Source organism: Anser cygnoides, unplaced genomic scaffold (genome assembly GCF_040182565.1).
Source record: "Anser cygnoides isolate HZ-2024a breed goose unplaced genomic scaffold, Taihu_goose_T2T_genome scaffold_51_1, whole genome shotgun sequence".
In the NCBI taxonomy this organism is placed as follows: Eukaryota; Metazoa; Chordata; class Aves; order Anseriformes; family Anatidae; genus Anser; species Anser cygnoides.
This window is the reverse complement of record NW_027103074.1, coordinates 897974-924190: the sequence shown is the minus strand read 5'-3', so window position 1 is coordinate 924190 and position 26217 is coordinate 897974. Positions and strand designations below refer to the sequence as shown.

The window sequence follows — 26217 nt, the reverse complement described above, 5'->3', positions numbered from 1 at the left end:
TCACAAGGGCTGAGTAGAAGGGGACAATCACCTCCCTCGACCTGCTGGCCACTCCTCTTTTAATGCAGCCCAGGATGCAGTTGGCCTTCTGGGCTGCAAGCACGCACTGCCAACTCACATCGAGCTTTTCATCCGTCAGAAAAAATCACAGAATCACAGAACGGATGAGGTTGGAAGGGACCTCTGAAGACCATCTAGTCCAACCCCCCTGCCGAGCAGGATCACCTAGAGCACGTTGCACAGGATGGCATCCAGGTGGATTTTGAATATCTCCAAAGAAGGAGACTCCACAACCTCTCTGGGCAACCTGTTCCAGTGCTCTTTCACCCTCACAGTAAAGAAGTGCCCTCTCATATTCAGCCAGAACTTCCTGTGATTCAGTTTGTGCCTGTCACCTCTCGTCCTGTCGCTGGGCACAACTGAAAAGAGACTGCCTCCACCCTCTTGACACCCTCCTCTCAGATATTTATACACATTGATGAGGTCTCCCCTCAGTCTTCTCTTTTCCAGGATAAACAGGCCCAGCTCTCAGCCTGTCCTCGTACAACAGGTGCTCCAGTCCCCTAACCATCTTCGTAGCCCTCTTCTGGACTCGCTTCAGTAGTTCCACGTCCCTCTTGTACTGGGGAGCCCAGAACTGGACACAATACTCTAGGTGAGGCCTCACCAGGGCTGAGTAGAGGGACAGGATCACCTCCCTTGACCTACTGGCAACACTCTTCCTAATGCACCCCGGGATACCGTTGGCCTTCTGGGCCACAAGGGCGCATTGCTGACTCGTGGTCAGCCTGCTGTCCACCAGGACTCCCAGGCTCCTCTGCAGAGCTGCTCTCCAGCAGGTCAGCCCTCAGCCTGTACTAGTGCTTGGGGTTATTCCTCCCTAGGTGCAGGACCCTGCACTTGCCCTTGTTGAACTTCATGAGGTTCCTCTCGGCCCAACCCTCCAGCCTATCAAGGTCCCTCTGAATGGCAGCACAGCCCTCTGGAGTATCAGCCACTCTTCCGACCTTTGTGTTGTCAGCAAACTTGCTGAGGGTGCACTCCCGTTCCATCATCCATGTCGTTGTTGAATAAGTTGAACAAGACTGGACCCAGTACTGACCCCTGGGGGACACCGCTAGCTACAGGCCTCCAACTAGACTCAGCACCACTGAGCACAACCCTCTGAGCTCTGCCATCCAGCCAATTATCCATCCACCTCACTGTCCACTCATCCATCCCACACTTCCTGAGCTTGTCTATGAGGATGTTATGGGAGACAGTGTCAAAAGCCTTGCTGAAGTCAAGGTAGACCACATCCACTTCTCTCCCCTCATCTACCCAGCTAGTCATCTCATCATAGAAAGCTATCAAATTGGTTAAGCATGATTTCCCCTTGGTGACTCCATGCTGACTACTCCTGATCACCTTATCCTCCACATGCTTGGAGATGATCTCCAGGATGAGCATCGCCTTTCCAGGGATGGACGTGAGGCTGACTGGCCTGTAGTTGCCTGGGTCCTCCTTCTTGCCCTTTTTGAAGACTGGCGTGATATTGACTCTCTTCCAGTCCTCAGGCACCTCCCCTGTTCTCCATGACCTTTCAAAGATGATGGAGAGTGGCCTAGCAATAACATTGGCCAGCTCCCTCAGCACCCATGGGTGCGTTCCATTGGGGCCTGTGGATTTGCGGATGTCAAGTTTGCTTAGATGATCCTCTTCGACCGAGGGAAATCCTCCTTTCTCTGGACTTCCTCTCTTGTCTCCAGAGTCTGAGATTCCTGAGGGCTTATCTTAGCAGTAAAGACTGACGCAAAAAAGCCATTCAGCAACTCTGCCTTCTCTATATCCTTTGTCACCAGGGCACCCGCCCCATTCAGCAGCAGGCCAACATTTTCCCCAGTCTTCCTTTTTCTACTGATGTATTTAAAGAAGCCCTTCTTGTTGTCCTTGACATCCCTTGCTAGATTTAATTCCAAATGGGCCTTAGCCTTCCTTGTCGCATCTCTGCATACGCTGACAGTGTCCCTATATTCCTCCCAAGTGGCCTGTCCCTTTTTCCACATGCTGTAAACTTCCTTCTTCTGTCTGAGCTTCACCAGGAGCTCCCTGTTCATCCATGCAGGTCTCCTGCAGTGCAGCAAGCTGGAATTCTCCAGCACTGTGAAGGTCAGGGCATACGTCTTCCAAACATTCTATCAGTTTTTTAGGATTTTGCACTTGTTCAGGGGTGAAGTTCAAAACCATCGGAGGAGACAACTGTGACAGGTACCTGCCCATATCCTCCCACATACCTTGCCACCCACAACCACACTGTCTTGGGGCAGATTCCTGGGTGGTATTCTTAACTAATTGCTTAACCTTAGGGAGAAAGAGAAACACATTGTGCAGACCTAGCAATAGGAGTATGTTGGTTACCCATGGGTATTCAAAGTACTCAAAAGCTGCTGCAAGTAGTCCATGGGGAAAGAAGGAGGAGGTACCATTCCTGATATTATTCATAAACTGACTTCCAGATCAGGAAAGGAAGACAGTGTAATTTTGAATATTCCCAAAAAGATAATTTCCAGGAGACCAAAATGATAACAATGCAGGGCCTGAATACCAGATTATACTCAAGGCCAGTGCTTTACAACACAGCAAATTAAAAAAGAAAACAAACAAAAACGAACACAGATTTTAGCACATTCTCCGAACGGATATAGAGGAGAAGGGAGAACATGGCACAGATTATATAAGACAGGATCACATTAAAATAATAACAGCAAGCTGAACATGGTGACTAGTAAGTAAGTGTGTTAGTCGTAAGCGTTTTAATCAGTTCTACTGTTATCTCAACTCTTTGCGCCCCACATTGGGTGCCAAAAATGACTGTGGTGGTTTTATTCAGATGGGCAGCAGAGCTCCACCACAACTGCTCTCTCACTCCCCCTCCTCAGAGGGAAAGGGGGAGAAAATACGATGAAGAGGGCTCAAGGGTTGAGATAAGGACAGGGAGATCACTTAACAATTATCGTCATGGGAAAAACAGACTCAGCATAGGGAGATTCATGTCATTTATTGCCTATTACTAACAAACTAGAGCAGTCAGAAAGAAAGAAAAACAAACTAAACACATCTTCCCCCCATCCGCCCTCTTCTACCTCCTCCCCCCAAGTGGCGCAGTGGAATTGGGGAATGGGGGTTGCAGTCAGCCTATAGCACGTTGTCTCTGCCGCTCCTTCACAGTCACTCTCTTCCCCCGCTCCAATGTGGGGTCCCTCCCATGGGATACAGTCCTTCCCAAACTGATCCTACATGGGCTTCCCACAGGCAGCAGCTCCTCAAGAACTGCTCCAAATATGGGTCCGTATCACGGGGTCCATCCATCAGGAGCAAACTGCTCCAATATGGGTCCCCCACGGGCAGCAGCTCCTTTCAGGTCACCTGCTCTTGCATGCGCTCCTCTCCACAGGCTACAGATCTGGCCCAGAGTCTGCTCCGGCAGGTGTTCTCCACAGGCCACAGCCTCCTTTAGGTCAGATCCACCTGCTCCACTGTGGGTTCCTCCACGGGTTGCAGCGTGGAAATCTGCTCTGCCATGGTACACCATGGGCTGCAGGGGGACAACCTGGTCCACCACGGTCCTTTCCACAGGCCGCAGGGGAACTTCAGGTCCAGCGCCTGGAGCACCTCCTCCCCCTCCTTCTTCACTGACCTTGGTGTCTGCTGGGCTGTTCCTCACACCTCACCCAGCTGCTGTTGCGCAGCAATGTTTTTCCCTTTCTTAAATATGCTCTCATAGAGGCACAAACATCGCTTATTGGCTCGGCTCTGGGCAGCGGCAGGTCCCTTTGGATTTGGCTGAAACTGGCCTTTATCTAACATGGGGCAGCTTCTGGAGTCTTCTCGCAGAGGCCACCCCCTGCAGTCCCCCACTACCAAAACCTTGCCACATAAATCCACTACAAGATGACACCAAGCTGAGTGATGCAGCTGATACTTCAGAGGGAAGAGATGACATCCAGAAGGACCTGGACAGTCTTGAGAAGTGGGCTCATGTGAACCTCGTGAAATTCAGCAAGGCCAAGGGCAAGGTCTTAAATCTGGGCTGGGGCAATCCCAAACATCAGTACAGACTGGGGGATGAATGGATTGAGAGCAGCCCTGAAGAGAAGGAAATTAGAAAAGTCATTAGCTCACTCTTTTTTTACAATGAACAAAATTTTCCGTGTCAGGCAATCCGCTTACAAATTAACAATCAGCTCTGCTGTAGAGATATCAGAGCAAATCAAGTATACACACATATTCTCTCTCTCTCTCAGCACAGCCTTGACAAAGCCTTTGGCTCTGGGAATTACTACATTAATCAATACAGAAGGATAAATTAAGTATGAGCATAGTCTTATAGATATAGGAACGAAAGGAATCGTTTATTGAGGATATTCCAGACAAAAAATGATTTAAAAGGCATTAACATACAGGTTGAGATGACAAGGTCAGTAATATTTCTAATGATGCCAGAAGGCCCATCAGATTCGGTTGTGGTGATGATGGGGGCAAGATTGCAGAGCAACACAGCTTCTCTCTCATGTCACATGGTGAGCATGTGCAGCACTGATGGGATCACCAGCCTGCCTCCTCCATAAATCTCCTGCACCCTTTTATGCAACACAGGCCCAAAGCCCACAAAGACTGCTCAGCTTTCTGCATGGTGATAATCGTCACTGGAGCCTGATATATGAGTTCCCGATAATTGTGAGATTAGACCCAACAGACTCCTCAGAGTGGGCAAAATGAAACACAGTAGTAAACCTCTGAAGAACTGAAATTTCAGACTATGAATGATGAGGAACACAGGCCAAGGAAATGGGTTTACAAATGTTCAAATGTAGCAGCAACTGCTTGAGTTAGAGCCTTGGAGGTGTGCACTTAATTCTCAGAACAGGATTCAGATAATACAGAAAAATATTCATATATATATTCAGATGGTATAGAAAAAGAGCATGTTCAGACCTCAGTGATGCAAAACATCACTACAGAAGAAAAGTTCTGAGAACCAAAGAGAGTGCAAACAGCGTGTTCAACAAGAAGAGAACAGTTGCATATGGGTGTGTTATAAATGACTGAGTCCCAAATAGGTTTACAATCAAAGTTTACAATTTATTAAACGAATAGAGGCAAGCAAACAGCGCTGGGTGCGCCGGGAGTCTCTGCTCCACCAGGACGCACACCTGTTACGTAAGGCGGCTGGTTTTTATGCTCCTAGGCTAATACATATTCATTACTACTTCTAGAAGAGGCAGGGTTATTATAATTGGTTTCCCGAATCCAAAGTCCTCCCAGGTGCGCCTGCTTATCAGTCTCTGTTAGTCTCTCGGGGGCCGCTCGGACAGGGAGGCTCATATTCTTCCTCCTTATCTAGTGGTCTCTTGGCCCGATGTCAGAAGTTACTGCACGTCCGTGCAGAGTCAGCAGTTTTTCTCTGAAGAAATCCCTTTGTTCGCTTCTCACCTAAACCCAGGCCTCAATGTTAACCCTTCACACCCCTTAGTGGCACGAATTGCTGGACCATTCCTTACAATTCCTCCCCTTCTTTTTAATATCATCAATTCGTGTCTCTTCTTCAACCTTTGTTAGTAACAATTGGATTTCATCAGTCAGTTCTCGGGGTGCCCATTTCTTAAGCATCATTATCGACACATCACCTTTTCTCTCCCGAAGTCATCACAAATTGGGTGCTATTTATTATTCGCAGTACCAACAACGTAAAGCAAGGTATCATACAAGGTATAAACAATAATGTCATTACACCACATAAAAATAAAAATAACATCCTTTTAACCCATGGTCCACCGGGCAACCACGAAAAGAAATCCCAATCCATACCCTTCCAGGTTTGTACTGGGACGTGGGCTAACTTCCTAATTTCCTTTGTTATCTGTTTAACCACTTTTCCATTATCATCAATTTGTAAACAACAATTAGAATCGTTCATTTTTCCACACACTCCCCCTTCTTCTGCTAGTAAATAGTCTAAGACCATTCTACGTTGAAAGATAGCATTCCTCATCTGAGTGGATTGATCAGCCAGAAGATCCAAGGTCGTCGCTGTTTGATTGGTTACAACTTCGAGGATAGCTTGCGACCTAATTATTCAGTTCAAATTATAAATAGGTTCTCGGGCTCCTGATACCAACTCATTCGGGTTCCAGGTAGCTGGCCCATAATGCTGTATGATTCTTTCAGGAGGCCATTCATCCTTTCCCCATTTTGGGGCACTATCCCCGGCTAAGGAAGTATCAATAGATCGTTTCACTCTGTTCAGGTCATCATATAATCTTATTCCTAAATGATTTCCTTGTGTTTGTGACAATAAAAAGAACAAGGGTCTTATGTACCCCACATAGCATATTCCCAACCAGTTTCCGGGTAGCCTCTTGTAAGCATGTTTGCCACACACCCAATAATGTCCCTTTAGGGCCCACGTCCCGTTTGGAAAATGACCATCCCATCCATCTTTACCCTTTGGGGCGTGATAATACAGAGTGTCCTTGTTACCGAGTGGTCCTGTTACAATGTCTGCCCCGTTTGTACTCGTATATGCGCGCTTCCAAGCTCCCACGTTGGGTTTCCACTTACAGTCACAATTCAGTTCTCTTTGGCGGCCTGTCATATTATAAGCTGACCAGAAATGTTTAAAGAACACTCGCCTCCCATTCTCATCCTGCCATTTCCAACGATAGACCCGCACCACATGCTATTCCTTAGTGGTGGTATCACGCTGACAGCTCAAGATTTGACCATCGAATTGTCCCCCCGCTTGTGCTCTTGCCACAGTTTCACATCCGGATCCAAAAAATTCTCAATATGAGCATTTCAGCCAAGTCCCGTTTCTCAGCTGAACATGTGTGGCGTTCCATTTCCCACTACGTGCTGTACAGCTTACAGGACTACATCCAGGATCGGTACAATCATATCCGGGGGACAGAGTCCAATTGCAAATGCTTTTTCCCACTGCCACTGTTCCTGTTCTGTTCAAGCAGTATACACCCCGAGTTGACGAGTGCAACTGCCATGGACCTCCTTCCTCTTTCCAAAATTGCGTCCCATTATGAACTTCGCTCAAGTTACTGACCCACCACTTGGGTTCGACCGGGCCTGCTACCCAGGGCCAACTTTCAGTTCCCCCCGGTCCTCCACAAATCCAGCAGTTACTAAGGTTAAAGGCCTTGGCCACTTCCTCCCCCAAAGTGAAAAAGTTATTCCTCCATTCCTGCCCATGGCCCAATTGCCCCTGTAAAAACAATACCAGGAAGTATAGCATTTCTTATCCTTTTTCGCCGTCCAATCTTGAGAGTGTGGGAAGCGCCTTCAATCATGGGGTTGGGCCCGCTTTCAGAGCTTGTGTTACCATTCAGCCCTTCGGGGTGATCCAGCTCCTGGAAAAACTAATCACAATTTTATTACGGGTTTAAAAGGTTCTCATGTTATTTTTCTCAGGACAACCTGATCTTAGCGCGGGAGAAGTCCGGTCGAGGCACTCTCACTCGGCGGTCAATACCCATAGGGGTCGCCTCCCTCGGTAGACCATACACGCCGCAGTGGAGGGTCCTACCCCGGTCTTGCCTTCTCCCTTTCCTCCCTTCAGCCTTGTCCTCTTTATCCAGTGCCCTTAATTCATGCAGAACCTCATTGCTGGGATATCAGTTCCTCTTTAGTCTCAGTTTCAGTTCCCCAGGAGTGGACTCAACCCTCCAGGCTTCGGTAGTTATTGGTCCTTTTATTCTGGATGCGTGGGTCCAACCCCTTTCTGCTGTTCTCACAGCTGTTTCAGTAGTAAGTAAAACAAGGTACGGTCCCTCCCATCGGGGGTTCAATGATTCTTCTCTCCAGGTTTTTATTAAGACCTTGTCTCCTGGTTGTATTTTATGAATAGCAAATCCTAAAGGTGGTGTCTGAGTCATCATCCCAATTTCTCTTAGCTCCTGTAATCTTCTTCCAATGGTAATTATGTATTTCTGGATACTATGATCCTCAACTACATTGTTCCCTAGGGGCATCCCTTGAGAATAAGGCATACCATATAACATTTCATATGATGATAATCCAGTCTCACTGTGTGGTTTAGTTCTTATGTTTAAAAGTGCCAATGGTAAGCATTTCGTTCAGGGCAGCTGTGTCTCGATCATTAACTTAGCCAATTGTTGTTTTATTGTTTGATTCATCCTTTCTACTTTCCCTGAGCTTTGTGGGTGCCACGGAGTGTGGTATTCCCACTGAATACCTTTCAAGGGGTACATCCTTCAAATCTTTGTGGCTGGCGTATGTTCGATTATTTCCACACAATTGTGTTCCAACGGTCCTTCTTCTGGAACGGTTCCTAGAAATACTGCTGGATATAACAGGTTAGTCGTTTTCAAGGTTATGTCATCTTGTTCAGTTAGGATTGCCTGATATTTCATCATCCAGCTGGGTGATAACCAGTGCCCCCCCCCCTTTGTTCCAAAACGGTTGTTACCATATGTGGTCCAAAAACTTCAATACGTTTTCCCATTTGAAGGCAAATAATTTTCTACTATCTTTATCAAGAGGTATGCAAAAGAAGGCATCCTTTAAATCTATCACGGTAAACCATTTATATTTCCCTTTCACAGATGTTAACAATGTGTAAGGATTAGCTACTACCGGGTGAATATCCTTTGTTATTTCATTTATTGCTCTAAGATCTTGTACAAATCTATACTCGCCATTCGGCTTCTTTACTGGAAAAATTGGAGCATTGTATTCTGATTTACATTCTTCCAGAATCTGATATTTGAGAAATTTGTCAATAATTTTCACCATTCCCGTGCCTAGCTTCTATCTTAAGTGGATATTGTTTGATTCAAACAGGTTTGGCTCCTTCCTTTAATTCCACCTTTACCGGTTGTGCCAGTTTCGACTTCCCTGGTACATCTGTTTCCCATACTGCTGGTATAACTGCATTTTCTACTTCTCTTGGAATATTAACAAAGGGTTTATCTTTGATCATTAGGATTTGTCCTACTTTGGACTCAGGTACCTTCATTATTAATTCTCCATCCTCAAAGGTTATTGTTGCATCTAATTTGGCTAATAGATCCCATCCCAAGAGTGGAATCGGGCATTCTGGTACATACAAAAATTCATGGGTTAGTTCCTTACCCCCAAAACACAAATCAAGGGGTTGTAAGAATGACCATTCCTCCTCTTTCCCTGTGGCTCCAATTATTGTAGTTGTCTTAGTTCCTAATGTCCTTTTAAACTATTTAACACTGAATATGTTGCTCCTATTACATTTACTGACTAATTAATACAGAGAAAGAAGCTCCCATAACCAACAAAAAATTCAAGCCTCTGTCTTCGTTTCCTAGCTTTATTTCAACTGGTGGACCTGCTAGGGTAGATGCCCCAGGTCCCCATCATTCCTGACTGTTGTAAGTTTGTCCTGCAGCCTAAGACAATTTCTGATATCAGGGGCTGATTGCCCTGGAAAGAGGCTAGCCAGTTGCCTCTGTTTGTTTTTTTTTTTGTTTTGTTTTGTTTTGTTTTTTAAGCCAGGTCCATTTTTTTTTTCTCATTGCATTTCAAAGTTGGTCCAAAAATTCCATAAATTCCATAGGGGTTTCTTTTGGACCTTGTTGGAACAGATTCTCAATTCCCAATAGCCGATTTAACCAGATTTTAGTATTTACATAATTTCCGGGGTGATTAGGGTCTCAGTGAGGGGGTCGGTCAGGGGAATGCAATCGTTGAAAGTTCCCTGAGCGGTCCCATTGGCAATCTTAGCTCACACAGGAACTCAGGTTGTTTTAAGAGTTAGCTGCTTTTCTGTTTCCACGACAACTCTCTCGGACCCATCACGGTCCCTCTGCCCCAGAGGGCTCACACCCGCGATTTAGAGATCTCAGCCTCGGGTTGAGACGGAACTATTAACATTCCTACATCCTCTTTCCCTGCTCATTCAACTTCAAACAGCTCTGTTAAATACTACACGCCACACAACCTTTAACACCTTCAACAACCCTTTTAACACTTCCTTTATCTTTCTCCAGCCTGTACTTTTCTAATGCCAACACCAAAGGCTCAGTCAGGGGCCAACTTAATTCCAAACCTTTTCCCTCCAAGATGCTGAAACAACATATCACTATACAACATTTCATCCTATTTTCCTTCTCTCCTCAAAAACAACATTAATTGCAAGACACTGTTATAGTCGATTGATCCATAAAGTGGCCATTTAGTTTATATAGTGGCCACCATTGATTGCAATACTTAGTGAAAGTCCTCTTGCTTTCTGTGCCCCCATTTCTAACAATATCCTTCCAATGTGCCAATATGCACCCAAGGAGGCTCTTTTTTTTTTTTTTTTTAGGACGTCTTTTTTTGGATTTTACCCATTTCCTTGATTTCCCATTCCCTTTTATTTATTTATATTAGTTACTGTCCCTTGTTTCAATTTCCACGCAAACCTTTTTATTGCAGGTTTTTACTATCTTTTCCCAATCTTCTTCCCAAATGTCCCAGTTCTCTGGGATTAAACTCTTCTTTCCACATACAAACTTTACTATTTCAGATTATTAATGAGCCCCATTCCAATCATAAATCCGCAGGTCTTCGGAAAAACACCTGAAGCACTCAGCCTTCGGTCTTCTAGACAAACAATAACACCTTTTCCACAAAATTTACATTTCAACAAGACCGAATTTCAAGCCGAATGCTAATTTTTCTCATGCACTTTGTTAGTAAGCCCACACGAAACAAGGAATCACTCCTGTGTATCCGTCGAGATGGGGGTTTAAAAGGTATTGAGGCCTAAATAAATTCGCTCTCCCCCTTCTTACCAAATTCCCAGGGCTCAGGCCCGAACCACCAAAGAAGTGACTCTCCATTCTACGGCTTTGATAATCAGTCAGCCCCCCTCCCCCCATACTTGGGAAACTGACCGAACACCACCGCGAATATACCCAAACTTCTAAACTGTTACTTAGATAATGCTCCCACCTTCCTCCTTGACACAGTCAAAACATTTAAGAACTAAATAGGATTATAAGATGCACCACCGGGGGTGGATTGTTAGGATATAGAGGTGGTAGGTTATCCAATGACTCCTATTCATCATCTTTTTTTTCCTTTTTTTTTTTTTTCTTCTTCTTCAAACTTCTCATCTGTTTTTAGTGTAAATATTGAGGCTGGAAAAGGACGTGAGGTCCTGATCCATAATCCTGCATAATCACTTTCCTCCTGGCTAAAAAGGTTCCTTTGAATTAACATGTATATTTAAGGCCTGGCAAACCCAGTCTTCAAAGGATCTGAAAACGGGCCAAAAGACATGTGGTCTTAAAGGCTACTTTGGCCATTCTATCATACAATACTGGACCATTTTTAATTTACTTTTTTCCTTTTCTGGGGCCCCTATCGTTCCAATTTCTAATCATTATCCCTAATGGACTTTCTGGTGGTATGTCTGGTAATTTGCTCCCTTTTCTCTGGTCCCGGGTCTTCAATTTTGTCTGACCCATCTAGGAATTTTACTGTGGCACTTCCTACAGCCCTTGGTTGCCTTAGTGAGAGTGTCTTGCAGGGGGTTTAGGACCTATCACCCACCCACGAATCCTATAGGAATCGCTTCGGTCCTTCATCGGCCAAGTCCCTCGCGGGAGATTGGAACCGCGGTTAGAAGACCTCCACAATCGCTTCGGAACTACGTTCCGTCTCAATCACACTCTCTCACACACACAGGCAACCGAATCCCACCCAACCGAACGGTATACGCCTTAAATACTTACGACTCCGTCGTCTTCGTTCAGATCTTCGCGCGCAGAATTACGGGCAAAATATAGTGCTGCAGCCGGCAAAGGGAGCTCATAAAAAAATCTAAATCTTTGCTTGCCCTTATTCAGGTTCAAGATGGCATTAGCCCCGACCTGACTCGAACAGGAGCCACCAAATGGTGGGGGCGCCCCTCCTAGATCAAGTCAGAATTCAGGAACCAAGACCATCCCGGACGAGCCCCCAATTGTTATAAATGACTGAGTCCCAAATAGGATTACAATCAAAGTTTACAATTTATTAAATGAATAGAGGCAAGCAAACATCGCTGGGTGCGCCGGGAGTCTCTGCTCCACCAGGACGCACACCTGTTACGTAAGGCGGCTGGTTTTTATGCTCCTAGGCTAATACATATTCATTACTACTTCTAGAAGAGGCAGGGTTATTATAATTGGTTTCCCGAATCCAAAGTCCTCCCAGGTGCGCCTGCTTATCAGTCTCTGTTAGTCTCTCGGGGGCCGCTCGGACAGGGAGGCTCATATTCTTCTTCCTTATCTAGTGGTCTCTTGGTCGGCTGTCAGAAGTTACTGCACGTCCGTGCAGAGTCAGCAGTTTTTCTCTGAAGAAATCCCTTTGTTCTCTTCTCACCTAAACCCAGGCCTCAATGTTAACCCTTCAAATCCCCTAGTGGCACGAATTGCTGGAGCATTCCTTACAGGTGATTGATAACATAAAAGAGGATGCAGAGTCAAAGCAAAAGAACTAGGATGGAAGAATTGTAAAAGGAAATGAATCACCATATAGGCTGTGGTTACACACAGCCTTGAAAAAAAGTCTACGTGGTTTGATTTTGGTGATGAAGGACTGGCTTTGTGCCTGGAAGGCCACATTGCAGCAGCTGTTTAGTGCAGCATTGCCCCAGATGGATCACTGAAAGAAAAAAAAAGGGGGGGGAGGCAGGGTCGAAAGAAGAAAAAACATGGACACAGGAACATAAACGAGACAAAAGTACTACATCTAAATGTGTTTTTTTTTAAGTAAAAAATAAATACTCCAAGAATCATGAAGGATTTCTGCTGACGGCAGAAAAACAATCTAAGACAGGGTGACAAGTTACAAAAGGAAACGACAGGTGCTGAAAGCCAGAAAGGGGCTGAGAAGTACAGCCATGTGCTAGGGACCACTCATTGAGCCGGACGCAGGGAAGAATCGATCCCATTCCAGGGGCCGGGGGCTTAGCCTCACACCCTCACTCGACCGTACAAATCAATTTTCTTTTTGAGCTGCGGCATGCAGGAGTCTAAAGATCTCCGCAAGCATTTGCTACAGGGACGGCACCACCTGAGCAACCCCTAACTTCTCCCGCGGTGACGGTGACAGCTCTGCCCACCGCCGCAGAGGAGGAGGTGACTGCACATGCGCTGTGCGACACGGCGTACCTCCCTTCCGGCTGCCATCTGGCTATCTGCCGCGGCTGTACTTGGCCCCTTGTTCCTGTTTGCGGTTTTCGTGTTTTTTCCCGTTTCGGTAGCGCTGTGCTTGCCCCAGGAAGGTACAAGGGAGACCGTGGGGGTGGTTGGGAGGGTTCGTTACGTGTCTGGGGATGGCGGCGGTGGCTGGGGGGGAGGGGAATAGTAAAGGAAAGACGGTTATGGGCTGAGGTGCTGCGCGCGAGCAGACTATTTTCTCCGTCCCGCCATGGCGGGGTTGGGGCGTCTTCCTGCTGGGGAGTGTGTGGCTGCATAGACTGACGCATACTTGCTCCACCGCTGGGTTGCTGTGGCTTGTGCTGTTGGGTGCTTCCTGGCTTGTTTCATAGGCTTTCTTGTTGCTTCTGCAGATGAAAGAAACAATCATGAATCAAGAAAAGCTTGCCAAGCTCCAGGCTCAAGTGCGCATTGGTGGCAAGGTAGGAATTGCTTCCCCTTCCTGTCTCCTGGCCCGTGAGACTGTACGTCTCTGCCCACATGCAGGGCCTGGGACACGAGGTCCTGAAAGCTTGGGTGGGGAGCAGTCCTGAGGGCTCTCAGTTTGGCTTGACTGTAGGGGAAGCTGCCCTGCTGCAGTGATCTCTAGTCAGTTCAACGGAAGCAGAATGTAGGAGATGAACTTCCAGCTTTTTCTGTTCGGATTTGCTATGTTATAGCTGATTAGAAGCATATGTTCTTGTATGGGCAGTTAGAAGGCACTTAAGGTTTGAAGTAGACCTTAGAGCAAGTGAGCTCAGGTATAGCTCTCATAATAAATTTTAGAGGGTTATGTTCCAAATTCAAGTCGTACATCCTTAAGTTGACCATGGCAGTTTTCTTGCCTTTTAGGACAGCTGAAATTTCTGTACTTGTCATGCTCTTATTATTGTAGAATTAGGAAGTATAATGCGCTTGGAAGACCCTCTTATTTTATCATGACATTTGGATACACTTATAATCGGGGAAAAAAAAAAAGGAAAGACTTTGAACATGTGTATGCTAGCAAATGTTTAAGTTACGGTTTGAGTTTTTTAGCAAGGACTCGTTAATATTGGTTTATATATTTGAGGAAATATACATGTGTTATTTTGGAATACGAACTATTCAACAGAACTATTACTGACAGTCTCCAGTAGCTTTCATTTCTGTGTGGAAGTTTTTGTCTTCAGCTGGAGACTTAGCCTTAAATCAGAGGAAAACTAGTTTTTAACTAGCTTGATGATTTTGCATGTTCTTTAAATGGGTTACTAGTTAACCAGAAAACTATTATATTGTTGATTATGTGTATGTTACTGACATGTATTCTAACACGTTTCTGTCATTGATCATGTAAGAGTATGCATTCAGATTGCAGCTCTTACAACTCTGTGCTCAATATAGGTCTTCTAGAGACATTAAGTGATGCTTATAATATGCTGGTGATGCTGCCATTCAGCTTTGAAATTGGCCTGTGAAATACTTATACTGGGTCTGGCTGGGATGTTAACTTTACTTGCAGCAGCCCGTATGCAATACTTTGAATGTCTGAGCTTGATGGTTTTTTGTTTGTTGGTTTTATAACTGGAAATGATTACTAGAATTCTTCGTGACAAAGTCACCGTATAAATGGAGATTGCCTCCTCCACACCCAAAGTAATCAGCTAAGGGGGAAGAGTAATTTCTCCTTGTGTGAAAAGGCTGCACGTTCTCTGCTGAAAAATTTTCGTGACATTGCAAGGCTGCAGATCTTACAAGCTAAATATTATATTTAGGTGGAGGGGTATTGCACTTCATGTGTAATTTGAGATTTTTGTATAGGGTGTTGGTACAGCTAAACATCATGTCTTCTCTTCCAAACCTTCTTAGAAGACTGGCAAATGAATCTGTGGTCTGCTGTATCCACATTGTTCAGTACAGAGGTAGAGGGGTGTGAACAGCATGTCTCAGCTTGATCAGGGTAGAATTTGCTTACTAAAATCCTGTAATCTTCAGAAGCTTAAATTTGCGGAGATAAAAGCAGCAGCTATTCACTTCAAATTAACTTCAGATTGTCTGAAGCTTGATATCTGTATGTAGTATAGGTAAAAGTGTGGGGGGGGGGGAGGTACATGTTCCTACATAGCCTTTGATTCAAGACAATTTGTAAAAACTTACTGAGAAGTTTTTTGTCCAGAGAAATTTAACATAGGCCTTATGTTGCTCGATTTGTGTGGTAGTCAAGGTACATGAATGAAGCCATTTCTTTCATTACTGTCAGGGAACAGGGAATCTACATAAAGCTTTCTAGACAAAAGACTAAATTTTTGAGTTGTAGTCTTCCACGTTTTAGCTTCATGTGATCTAAAGACAAATTACAGAATCACAGAATGGTTGAGGTTGGTCCAACCCCCCTACCAAGCAGGGTCACTTAGTGTGTGTTGCACAGGATAACATCCAGGCAGGTTTTGAATATTTCCAGAGAAAGAGATTCCACAACCTGTGCCAGTGCTCTGTCACCTGCACAGAAAAGAAGTTCTTCCTAATGTTCAGATGGAACTTGCTGTGCTTCAGTTTGTATCTGTTGCCTCTTGTCCTGTTGCTGGGCACCACTGAAAAGAAAAGAGTCTGGCCCCATCCTCTTGACACACCCTCCCTTCAGATATCTGTATGTGTTGATAAGATCCTCTCTCAGTCTTTTCTTCTCTAAGCTAAACAGGCCCGGCTCTCTCAGCCTCTTCTCGTATGAGAGATGCTCCAGTCCCCTTGTCATTTTCGTAGCCCTCCGCTGCACTCACTCCAAGAGCTCCATGCCCCTCTTGTACTGGGGAACCCAGAACTGGACATAGTACTCCAGGTGAGGCCTCACCAGGGCTGAGTAGAGGGGAAGGATCACCTCCCTCAACCTGCTGGCAACACTCTTCCGAATGCACCCAGGATACCATTGGCATTCTTAGACACAAGGGCACATTGTTGGCTCATGGTTAACCTGCTGTCCACCAGGACTCCCAGGTCCTTCTCTGCAGAGCTGCTTTCCAGCAGATGAGCCCCCAGCCTGTACTGGTACATGGGGTTATTCCTCCCCAGGTGCAGGACCCTGCACTTGCCTTTGTTGAACTTCATGAGGTTCCTCTCGGCCCAGCCCTCCAGCCTGTCAAGGTCCCTCTGAATGGTCCCTCACACTTCCCCTTCCATTGTTTTGTCTTGACTATGGGGGCGAATGTTACCATTGACAGTTGGCCCTCTGGGTTAGCCAAAGTGTGTGTTATCTGGTCATCGGATTCAGAGACCTCCTCCTCCATTTGAGGGTGCTGGGTAGTGTTAACTGCCGTTTGATAGGTGCAGGCCAGGTCCCAGCACAGTGCAGCAAGCTGGAATTCTCCAGCATTGTGAGGGTCAGGGCATACATCTTTCAATCATTCTGTCATTTTTTTAGGATTTCGCACTTGTTCAGGGGTGAAGTTCAAAACCATCGGAGGAGACAACTGTGACAGGTACCTGCCCATATCCTCCCGCCCACCTTGCCACCCACCACCATGCTGCCTCGGGGTAGAATCCTGGGTGGTATTCTTCACTAATTGTTCACTCCATTCACTACTGCTCTCTGGGGCCATCTGTCCATACAGTTTTTAACCCAGCAAAGGGTGTACCTGTCTCTTAATATGCTTTAAATTTTGGTTAGCCCTGAAGTGGTCAGGCAGTTGGACTAGATGATCTTTGGACGTCTCTTCCAACTGAACTATTCTATTCTATTGCATGAACCACATAAAACAGGATCACATAGTACAATCACAGAATCACAGAATAGCCGAGGTTGGAAGGGACCTCTAAAGATCATAGAATCATAGAATGGCCTGAGTTGGAAAGGACCACAAAGATCATCTAGTTCCAACCACCCTGCCATAGGCAGGGACACCATCCACTAGATCAGGTTGCTCAGGGCCTCATCTAACCTGGTCTTGAACACCTCGAGGGATGGGGCATCCACAACCTCTCTGTGCAACCTGTTCCAGTGCCTCACCACCCTCTGAGCGAAGAACTTCCTCCTAGCCTCTAATCTAAATCTCCCCTCTTTTAGTTTAAAACCATTCCCCCTTGTCCTGTCATTATCTGATTGAACAAAGAGTCACTCTCCATCTTTTTTATAAGTCCCCTTGAAGTACTGAAAGGTTGCAGTGAGGTCACCCCAGAGCCTTCTCTTTTGTAGGCTGAACAGCCCCAGCTCTCTCAGCCTTTCTTTGTAGGAGAGGTGTTCCAGCCCCTTGATCATCTTTGTGGCCCTCCTCTGGATCTGCTCTAACAGCTCCACATCCTTCTTGTGCTGGGAGCTCCAGACTTGGACGCAGTACTCCAAGTGGGGCCTCACAAGGGCTGAGTAGAAGGGGACAATCACCTCCCTCGACCTGCTGGCCACTCCTCTTTTAATGCAGCCCAGGATGCAGTTGGCCTTCTGGGCTGCAAGCACGCACTGCCAACTCACATCGAGCTTTTCATCCGTCAGAAAAAATCACAGAATCACAGAACGGATGAGGTTGGAAGGGACCTCTGAAGACCATCTAGTCCAACCCCCCTGCCGAGCAGGATCACCTAGAGCACGTTGCACAGGATGGCATCCAGGTGGATTTTGAATATCTCCAAAGAAGGAGACTCCACAACCTCTCTGGGCAACCTGTTCCAGTGCTCTTTCACCCTCACAGTAAAGAAGTGCCCTCTCATATTCAGCCAGAACTTCCTGTGATTCAGTTTGTGCCTGTCACCTCTCGTCCTGTCGCTGGGCACAACTGAAAAGAGACTGCCTCCACCCTCTTGACACCCTCCTCTCAGATATTTATACACATTGATGAGGTCTCCCCTCAGTCTTCTCTTTTCCAGGATAAACAGGCCCAGCTCTCAGCCTGTCCTCGTACAACAGGTGCTCCAGTCCCCTAACCATCTTCGTAGCCCTCTTCTGGACTCGCTTCAGTAGTTCCACGTCCCTCTTGTACTGGGGAGCCCAGAACTGGACACAATACTCTAGGTGAGGCCTCACCAGGGCTGAGTAGAGGGACAGGATCACCTCCCTTGACCTACTGGCAACACTCTTCCTAATGCACCCCGGGATACCGTTGGCCTTCTGGGCCACAAGGGCGCATTGCTGACTCGTGGTCAGCCTGCTGTCCACCAGGACTCCCAGGCTCCTCTGCAGAGCTGCTCTCCAGCAGGTCAGCCCTCAGCCTGTACTAGTGCTTGGGGTTATTCCTCCCTAGGTGCAGGACCCTGCACTTGCCCTTGTTGAACTTCATGAGGTTCCTCTCGGCCCAACCCTCCAGCCTGTCAAGGTCCCTCTGAATGGCAGCACAGCCCTCTGGAGTATCAGCCACTCTTCCGACCTTTGTGTTGTCAGCAAACTTGCTGAGGGTGCACTCCCGTTCCATCATCCATGTCGTTGTTGAATAAGTTGAACAAGACTGGACCCAGTACTGACCCCTGGGGGACACCGCTAGCTACAGGCCTCCAACTAGACTCAGCACCACTGAGCACAACCCTCTGAGCTCTGCCATCCAGCCAATTATCCATCCACCTCACTGTCCACTCATCCATCCCACACTTCCTGAGCTTGTCTATGAGGATGTTATGGGAGACAGTGTCAAAAGCCTTGCTGAAGTCAAGGTAGACCACATCCACTTCTCTCCCCTCATCTACCCAGCTAGTCATCTCATCATAGAAAGCTATCAAATTGGTTAAGCATGATTTCCCCTTGGTGACTCCATGCTGACTACTCCTGATCACCTTATCCTCCACATGCTTGGAGATGATCTCCAGGATGAGCATCGCCTTTCCAGGGATGGACGTGAGGCTGACTGGCCTGTAGTTGCCTGGGTCCTCCTTCTTGCCCTTTTTGAAGACTGGCGTGATATTGACTCTCTTCCAGTCCTCAGGCACCTCCCCTGTTCTCCATGACCTTTCAAAGATGATGGAGAGTGGCCTAGCAATAACATTGGCCAGCTCCCTCAGCACCCATGGGTGCGTTCCATTGGGGCCTGTGGATTTGCGGATGTCAAGTTTGCTTAGATGATCCTCTTCGACCGAGGGAAATCCTCCTTTCTCTGGACTTCCTCTCTTGTCTCCAGAGTCTGAGATTCCTGAGGGCTTATCTTAGCAGTAAAGACTGACGCAAAAAAGCCATTCAGCAACTCTGCCTTCTCTATATCCTTTGTCACCAGGGCACCCGCCCCATTCAGCAGCAGGCCAACATTTTCCCCAGTCTTCCTTTTTCTACTGATGTATTTAAAGAAGCCCTTCTTGTTGTCCTTGACATCCCTTGCTAGATTTAATTCCAAATGGGCCTTAGCCTTCCTTGTCGCATCTCTGCATACGCTGACAGTGTCCCTATATTCCTCCCAAGTGGCCTGTCCCTTTTTCCACATGCTGTAAACTTCCTTCTTCTGTCTGAGCTTCACCAGGAGCTCCCTGTTCATCCATGCAGGTCTCCTGCAGTGCAGCAAGCTGGAATTCTCCAGCACTGTGAAGGTCAGGGCATACGTCTTCCAAACATTCTATCAGTTTTTTAGGATTTTGCACTTGTTCAGGGGTGAAGTTCAAAACCATCGGAGGAGACAACTGTGACAGGTACCTGCCCATATCCTCCCACATACCTTGCCACCCACAACCACACTGTCTTGGGGCAGATTCCTGGGTGGTATTCTTAACTAATTGCTTAACCTTAGGGAGAAAGAGAAACACATTGTGCAGACCTAGCAATAGGAGTATGTTGGTTACCCATGGGTATTCAAAGTACTCAAAAGCTGCTGCAAGTAGTCCATGGGGAAAGAAGGAGGAGGTACCATTCCTGATATTATTCATAAACTGACTTCCAGATCAGGAAAGGAAGACAGTGTAATTTTGAATATTCCCAAAAAGATAATTTCCAGGAGACCAAAATGATAACAATGCAGGGCCTGAATACCAGATTATACTCAAGGCCAGTGCTTTACAACACAGCAAATTAAAAAAGAAAACAAACAAAAACGAACACAGATTTTAGCACATTCTCCGAACGGATATAGAGGAGAAGGGAGAACATGGCACAGATTATATAAGACAGGATCACATCATAGAAGGTTGGTCATAGGTCTTAGAATTTACAGAAGGCTGTGCTCAGTCTTCGGTTTTATGCCTGTGATAACAGTTGAGGGTAAACTTGCAATTTTTCTTTTTTAAGTACGATGCTGCAGAATTCCCATGAGAAATTGTGGAATGAACCTTCTCTAGTGTATTACTTTCTAAAAGCTACACGCTTCTCAGGAGCATGCAAAGCTTGCCTTATAGGAAGGGAAAGACTGCTGCAGTGTGGTTGGAAGGGTGGAGTGGTGTGCGCCATAACACAGAAACGGGACTTTGTATATTAAGTTGATTTGTGGATGACTGCAGAGAAGTTATGTGACTCTGAGGATTGGAGTTTGTGAAGAACTACCTAAATACTTGTTGTGGTTTAACCCGGCTGGCAGCTAAACACCACACAGCCGTTCGCTCACCCTCCCCCCTCCCTCTCTGGGATGGGGGAGAGAAACGGGAAAGTGAAGCCGGTGAGTTGAGATAAAGACAGTTTATTAAGACAGGAATATAATAATATAAGGAATATAAGGAATATAATAATAACAATAATAATAATAATAGTGATAATGATAATAGTATTAATAATAATAATGTGTAAGAAAACAAGTGATGCACAATGCAATTGCTCACCACCCGCTGACCGATGCCCAGCCTATCCCCGAGCAGCCGGCCCCCCCACCCCGGCCAGCCACCCCTATATATTGTTTAGCATGACGTCAGATGGTATGGAATACCCCTTTGGCCAGTTTGGGTCAGCTGTCCTGGGTCTGTCCCCTCCCAGCTCCTGCTGCACCCCCAGCCTGCTCGCTGGCAGGACAGAGCGAGAAGCCGAAAAGTCCTTGGCCTGGTGTAAACACTGCTCTGCAACAATTAAAACATCAGCATGTTATCAGCGCTCTTCTCATCCTAATCCAAAACATAGCACCCTACCAGCTACTATGAGCTACTTAACTCTGTCCTAACTGGAACCAGGACAATACTAATTTTATTTTACTTTCTGCAAAGGGTACTGCCCGCAGAAAGAAGAAGGTGGTCCACAGAACAGCTACAGGAGATGACAAGAAACTTCAGTTTTCTTTGAAGAAACTGGGAGTTAACAATATTTCTGGTATTGAAGAGGTAACTGCTTCAAAGGGGAAAAAATGCTTTTCTATATAGAAATATAAAATGTATCAATATTAATTTTCTGGTAATTAACATCTTAATCTGGTCTGTTTAAGTATATTAGTAAGTCTTTATTGAGCTCTAGGAGCTTCAGCTAGTTTCCTGTTAAATTGAAAAATCATGCTAAACTGCTTGAAGTGTATTGGATTTTTTTTTTTTCTTTCAGGTAAATATGTTTACCAACCAAGGAACAGTCATTCACTTCAATAACCCTAAAGTTCAGGCATCTCTGGCTGCTAACACTTTCACTATTACTGGCCATGCTGAGACAAAGCAGCTGACAGAAATGCTTCCTAGTATCTTAAATCAGCTTGGAGCTGACAGTCTCTCCAGCCTGAGGAGATTGGCAGAAGCCCTACCCAAGCAATGTAAGTTGAAACTTGTCTGCTGACAGCATGAAGTGCATTCATAGGCTTACTTGTATAGCTGCAGTGAAATTCAATGCACTCCTACTTTCTGCAAACGTATTTTAACGTGATTATAAAGAAATGGAACTCAGATCTTATTTATAGCTCAAATCCAACAAAGCATATAACTGAATAAAGCAGATGCACCTGTTTCTCAGTATATCTTGCAGTTGTTCTAGGTCTAGAAAGTTGTTGCTGGAGTTGATTTCATGGTAGCTTACTTCTTGATGTGGCTACCGTATTTAACTCTGGAAGAGTTAAATTCTTAAAAGATATGTTTTGAATATGTTTGTTTTTCCACTTTGAATGGAAACATGAGTGACTTGAGGACAGGCATCTTGGTAATGCTTTGCATCCTCACAGGTATGATGAAGGTATTTCTTGTGTGGGCTTTTTGATAGCTAAGAGGGAATTACACAGTTTTCATCTGAAAATGTTATAATTTCTGTATGTGTGTAGGACAGTGTAGAGAACAGGACTGGTATGAGCATTAAGCTGGATATGCCAACTTCTATTCTATCCTTAAATTAGTAAAAGAACAAACATTCAGTTTCTCCCTAGAATTGTGTGGGAAAAGTAGAGGAGAAACTTAAGTATGTGGTGTTTGGAAAAGGTGGTACTGCTATAGGTTGAGAATTGGGAGGAAAAAGACAGGCTTGTAGACACTGGGAATGTTCCTCATGTCCTGCAGGTAGGGTCTTCCTACTTCCTCTTCTCAAATACTTTGTTCCATACCTTGGAAGGAATGGACTTCCAAAACACAGAAAATGAAGAAGCTTATCAAGGTGTCCAGTTTCTGGTAGTAATGAACTTGATTGTTACATTTCTTTTTTTCTGTGCTTTGTTGTCAGCTAAGACAGCCTCTTTTTCCATTCCTAAAGTTGATGTTACTTCCCTCCTGTTAACTTCCTACGGAAAAAAAACCCACTAGAAGTAGTTCTCAGGAGGTGGTAAACTGCTTCTTTCCCAATGCAGCTCAGGTCCCTCCTTCCTAATGTCATCTCTGTAGCTTCTGTGTGGTAGTAGCAGGGCTTGAAAGAAAGAAAACTTGAAGGGTTAAAAATGATCCACTAAGATCTCTCTTCTCATAACCAAGATCTTTCTTCTCATAACAAAATGGGTATGTTCTGGATAAGCTAAATTGTGCAATTTTAATATTAGGGAAGCTTGTTTAAAATGCTTCCTTTTGTACGACTTGGTAAATGGCTATTTTTTTCTACTTTGGGTGGATGTCAAAGTAGTTGCACAAAACTTTCCATTCAGTATTGTCTGCTAGATTTGGAAGCCTGACATCAAAAGAGTGAAGTATCTGAGATGACTGTATTTGTAGGTGCTAAAGGAAACTTAGTCTGGTTCTAGGGGTGAGAGAAAAATGCAGACAGCTTAGGAGGAAATAACATGGTAACAGCTTTCTGCTGTTAAAAACAAAAAGAGTTAGTGATGACCTCATCACAAGCCCTTTCAGACCAAAGTTTCTGCATTGATCTGTCCTAGTTCTCTAGGAATCAGGTTACAGTGATTTCAGAGGTCTGGTATAAACCCATCTCTCCTCGTGTTTTCCTTGAAAACTGAGAAGGATTAATTAGAATAGACTGAGATGATTGAAAATGTGGGACAGCTTAACCTAGGTAGTACAGCTAAGAATAGCAGTAGTAGTAGTGGCACAGGCACCCAGGGACCTGAGTTAAGTATTCCTAGCATTAGAGTGCTACGGTTTCACAGATACTAATTGGCCTGCTACATTGGACGTGATTAAGTCCCAGTATCTCCAGTAAATGGGAATAGTGACTGAGTTTGCAGAGATGTGGACCAAAACACGTGGTTACCTCAATTGATTAAGTGTAAAATTGTGCATCTAGTTTCATATTCCTCTGACTTTTCCAGGGAACAAGATTATCTTTAAGAGCCTTTAGTCATAGCTGTCTGCCTGCAGCTTCAAAATTACACCTTAATTTTTCTTGAAGCCCAAGGATCATAAGGACTCATCTCTTTTCCTTATAACTTGATGTTGTAAAATAAGTAAGCTTTGAGAACCTCTGAGTAGTCAGTAAACCAAGATGCTTTTAAGATAAATTGGTCTTGGCTCTTGTGTGGTAATCATTTTCAGCTACAAGGCACTCAGTGGCTCTAGATACAGGATAGTAACTAGCAAACTGTTTCTAGCATGCATCTTCCCATTTCCAGCGTTGGGCTGTTTGAGCATGATCAGTAACAAAGGGAATGTGAGCTTCCTAGGCTAGTTGTGTTTATTTAGCAGGGGAATTGTTTAGAGCATTGCAGCTTAACTCAGACTCTTAGATAATGTTTTCAAAAAAAAAAAAACACAAAGAAAAACAACTTTGTAATCAAGATGCCTATGGTGAGCTTGAATAATGCTTTGGAACTACTTGCTCTTGCAGCTGTGGATGAGAAAGCACCACTTGATACTGGTGAAGATGATGAAGTTCCAGGTAAGAACAAACATGAAATGGAGGATAAGGAAGTGATTTTCTGAGAGAGAACATGTGTAGCATAAGGTTAGGCCAACGACAGAAGGAGTATTGACTATTCACTTGCTGTTACAGAATTTCTATGAACGGGTTACGTATCTGTTTTCAGACACAGTGTGAGACTAGGTGAACCATTGGTTTGAGGTAGCATTTGTCCTGTGTAAGAGTAATAACTATGGCTAAGTTAATTATTTAATCTTCAATAAGAAGGCTGGGAAGAAACTGCCTTTTTAGTATCACTTGGCTTAGTTGTGGGTATAGTAAAGTTAAATGATAGTAGGTGGTTCATTATAATGCATAATTCTAAAAGTTCTCGACAAGAAGAATGAACCCTGGAGCTCTTAAACGTTATTTGATCTGTATTTTATAAGATGACTTTTTTTAACGTTGTAAGTGCTTGATATGAAGTAGAACTTGAGAAAAAAATATGTTTGGCAAAGCAGAAGCAGATCAAACTTTGATATCAATGTTTATTTTTCTAGATCTTGTTGAAAACTTTGATGAAGCTTCAAAGAACGAGGCAAACTGAACCAAGTGTCACTTTGAATAAAGTTAAAACTCAAAAAAGCTACATGGAGCTGCTATTTTATATTGTGACTTTTATTTGAATTTATTTCCTGATGAGTTCTCAAAACTTGTAATTGAAAACTCCTTGAACCTGCAGCTCTTCTTAGTTACTGTTTGTATACAATATTATTTTTGTGGCCTGATTGAATAAACTTATGCTTTGAAATAAGTCAGATTGCTGATGAATCTCTGCCTAGACACAACTTTTGAGTAACTTGTATGCAGTCAAAACCCCATCTCTAATGAACTTTGGTATACAATTAAAAATACATTTAAAAAAAAAAACCACAAAACTTTTTGATGTGGCTTCTTGTCAGAAGTATGTGTGTGTGTGGGGAGAAATAGTCATAAATACTAAATCATAAAGGGTATTGCTTTTCTGCAGAAAAGCATCTTCCTCTTGTGGAATTAGAAAACTGGCTTCAATAAAAAATCTGTGTATAATTCAGCATTTTAGATTTAATTAGTGATCTTTCCATTGTTTACGGCACGTGGGAGCACATAATGATGAGTTTAAGTCACTTCGTAATTGTACTGGGTCGGGCTAGGGTATAATTAACTTTCCCTGCAACAGCCCATACAGTACCATGCTCTGCACTTGCAGCTAGAACAGCATTGGCATCACACCAGTGTTTTGTATATTGCTGAGCAATACCGGCAGAGCATCAGGACTAGCTCCAACCGCCACCCCAAGAGCCAGCAGGCTGGGGGGGGGGGGGTAAGAGGTGGGGAGGGGACATCACCAGGTCAGCTGACCTAAACTGACCAAAAGGATATTCAATACGATATGATGTCACATTCAGCAACAAAAGGCGGAAAAAGGGAAGGGGCAGGCAGGATCTCATTATGAAAACGTTTGTCCTGAACAACGGCTATGTGTATAGAGGCCCTGCTTCAGGTACATAGCCAAGCATCACTCGATGGGAAGTAGAGAGTAAGTCTGCTTCCACATGGCATTTTCTTGCCCCCCCCCCCACTTTCCTTTTCCCTTTATTTAAATGATTTTTACATTAATAACTTTACCTTAATAATTATTTTTCATTTAATTTAAGTTATCCTTATCTCAATCCATGACTTGTTTTGGTTTTTTTTCCTTCCTTCCCTCCTCTTCTGAGGAGAGGGAGTGAGAGCGGTTGTGGTGGAGTTCAGCTGCCTAGCAAAGTGAAACTACCACTCTAATCTCCTAAACTGAAGAAATAAAATGAATTTCTGGAATTACTGGATCCTGTTTGTGTTTGTAGGGAGAAAATTCGTGGGGTCAAAGCCCAACTAGAGTTGAAGCTGGCCATGTCTGTGAGAGACAATTAAAAATGTTTTTTT

At 44.8% G+C, this 26217-nt stretch overlaps 1 protein-coding gene and 1 long non-coding RNA gene across 5 annotated transcripts in view; one reads left to right on the top strand and one right to left on the bottom strand.

Moving 5' to 3' along the window:
- Positions 1-25070, top strand: part of LOC136789484 (transcription factor BTF3) — a 29455-nt gene extending 4385 nt beyond the window's left edge. For 2 of the 4 annotated variants that reach the window (XM_066989529.1, XM_066989531.1), the window contains exons 3-7: positions 13592-13660; positions 21276-21389; positions 21601-21802; positions 24241-24291; positions 24813-25070. In XM_066989529.1, the coding sequence (XP_066845630.1) occupies positions 13592-13660; positions 21276-21389; positions 21601-21802; positions 24241-24291; positions 24813-24859 (483 nt within the window). In that variant the 3' untranslated portion in view covers positions 24860-25070. Of the gene's footprint in view, positions 1-13152; positions 13304-13591; positions 13661-21275; positions 21390-21600; positions 21803-24240; positions 24292-24812 lie in introns of those variants that run through there. The other 2 variants (XM_066989530.1, XM_066989532.1) reach the window with 2 other exon arrangements.
- Positions 5101-13023, bottom strand: LOC136789486 (uncharacterized). The gene is made up of 2 exons (XR_010828215.1): positions 11769-13023; positions 5101-7409 (listed from the first exon to the last, which is right to left on the bottom strand). It is a non-coding gene; the product is annotated as an uncharacterized lncRNA (long non-coding RNA).
- Positions 25071-26217: the final 1147 nt, after the last annotated feature.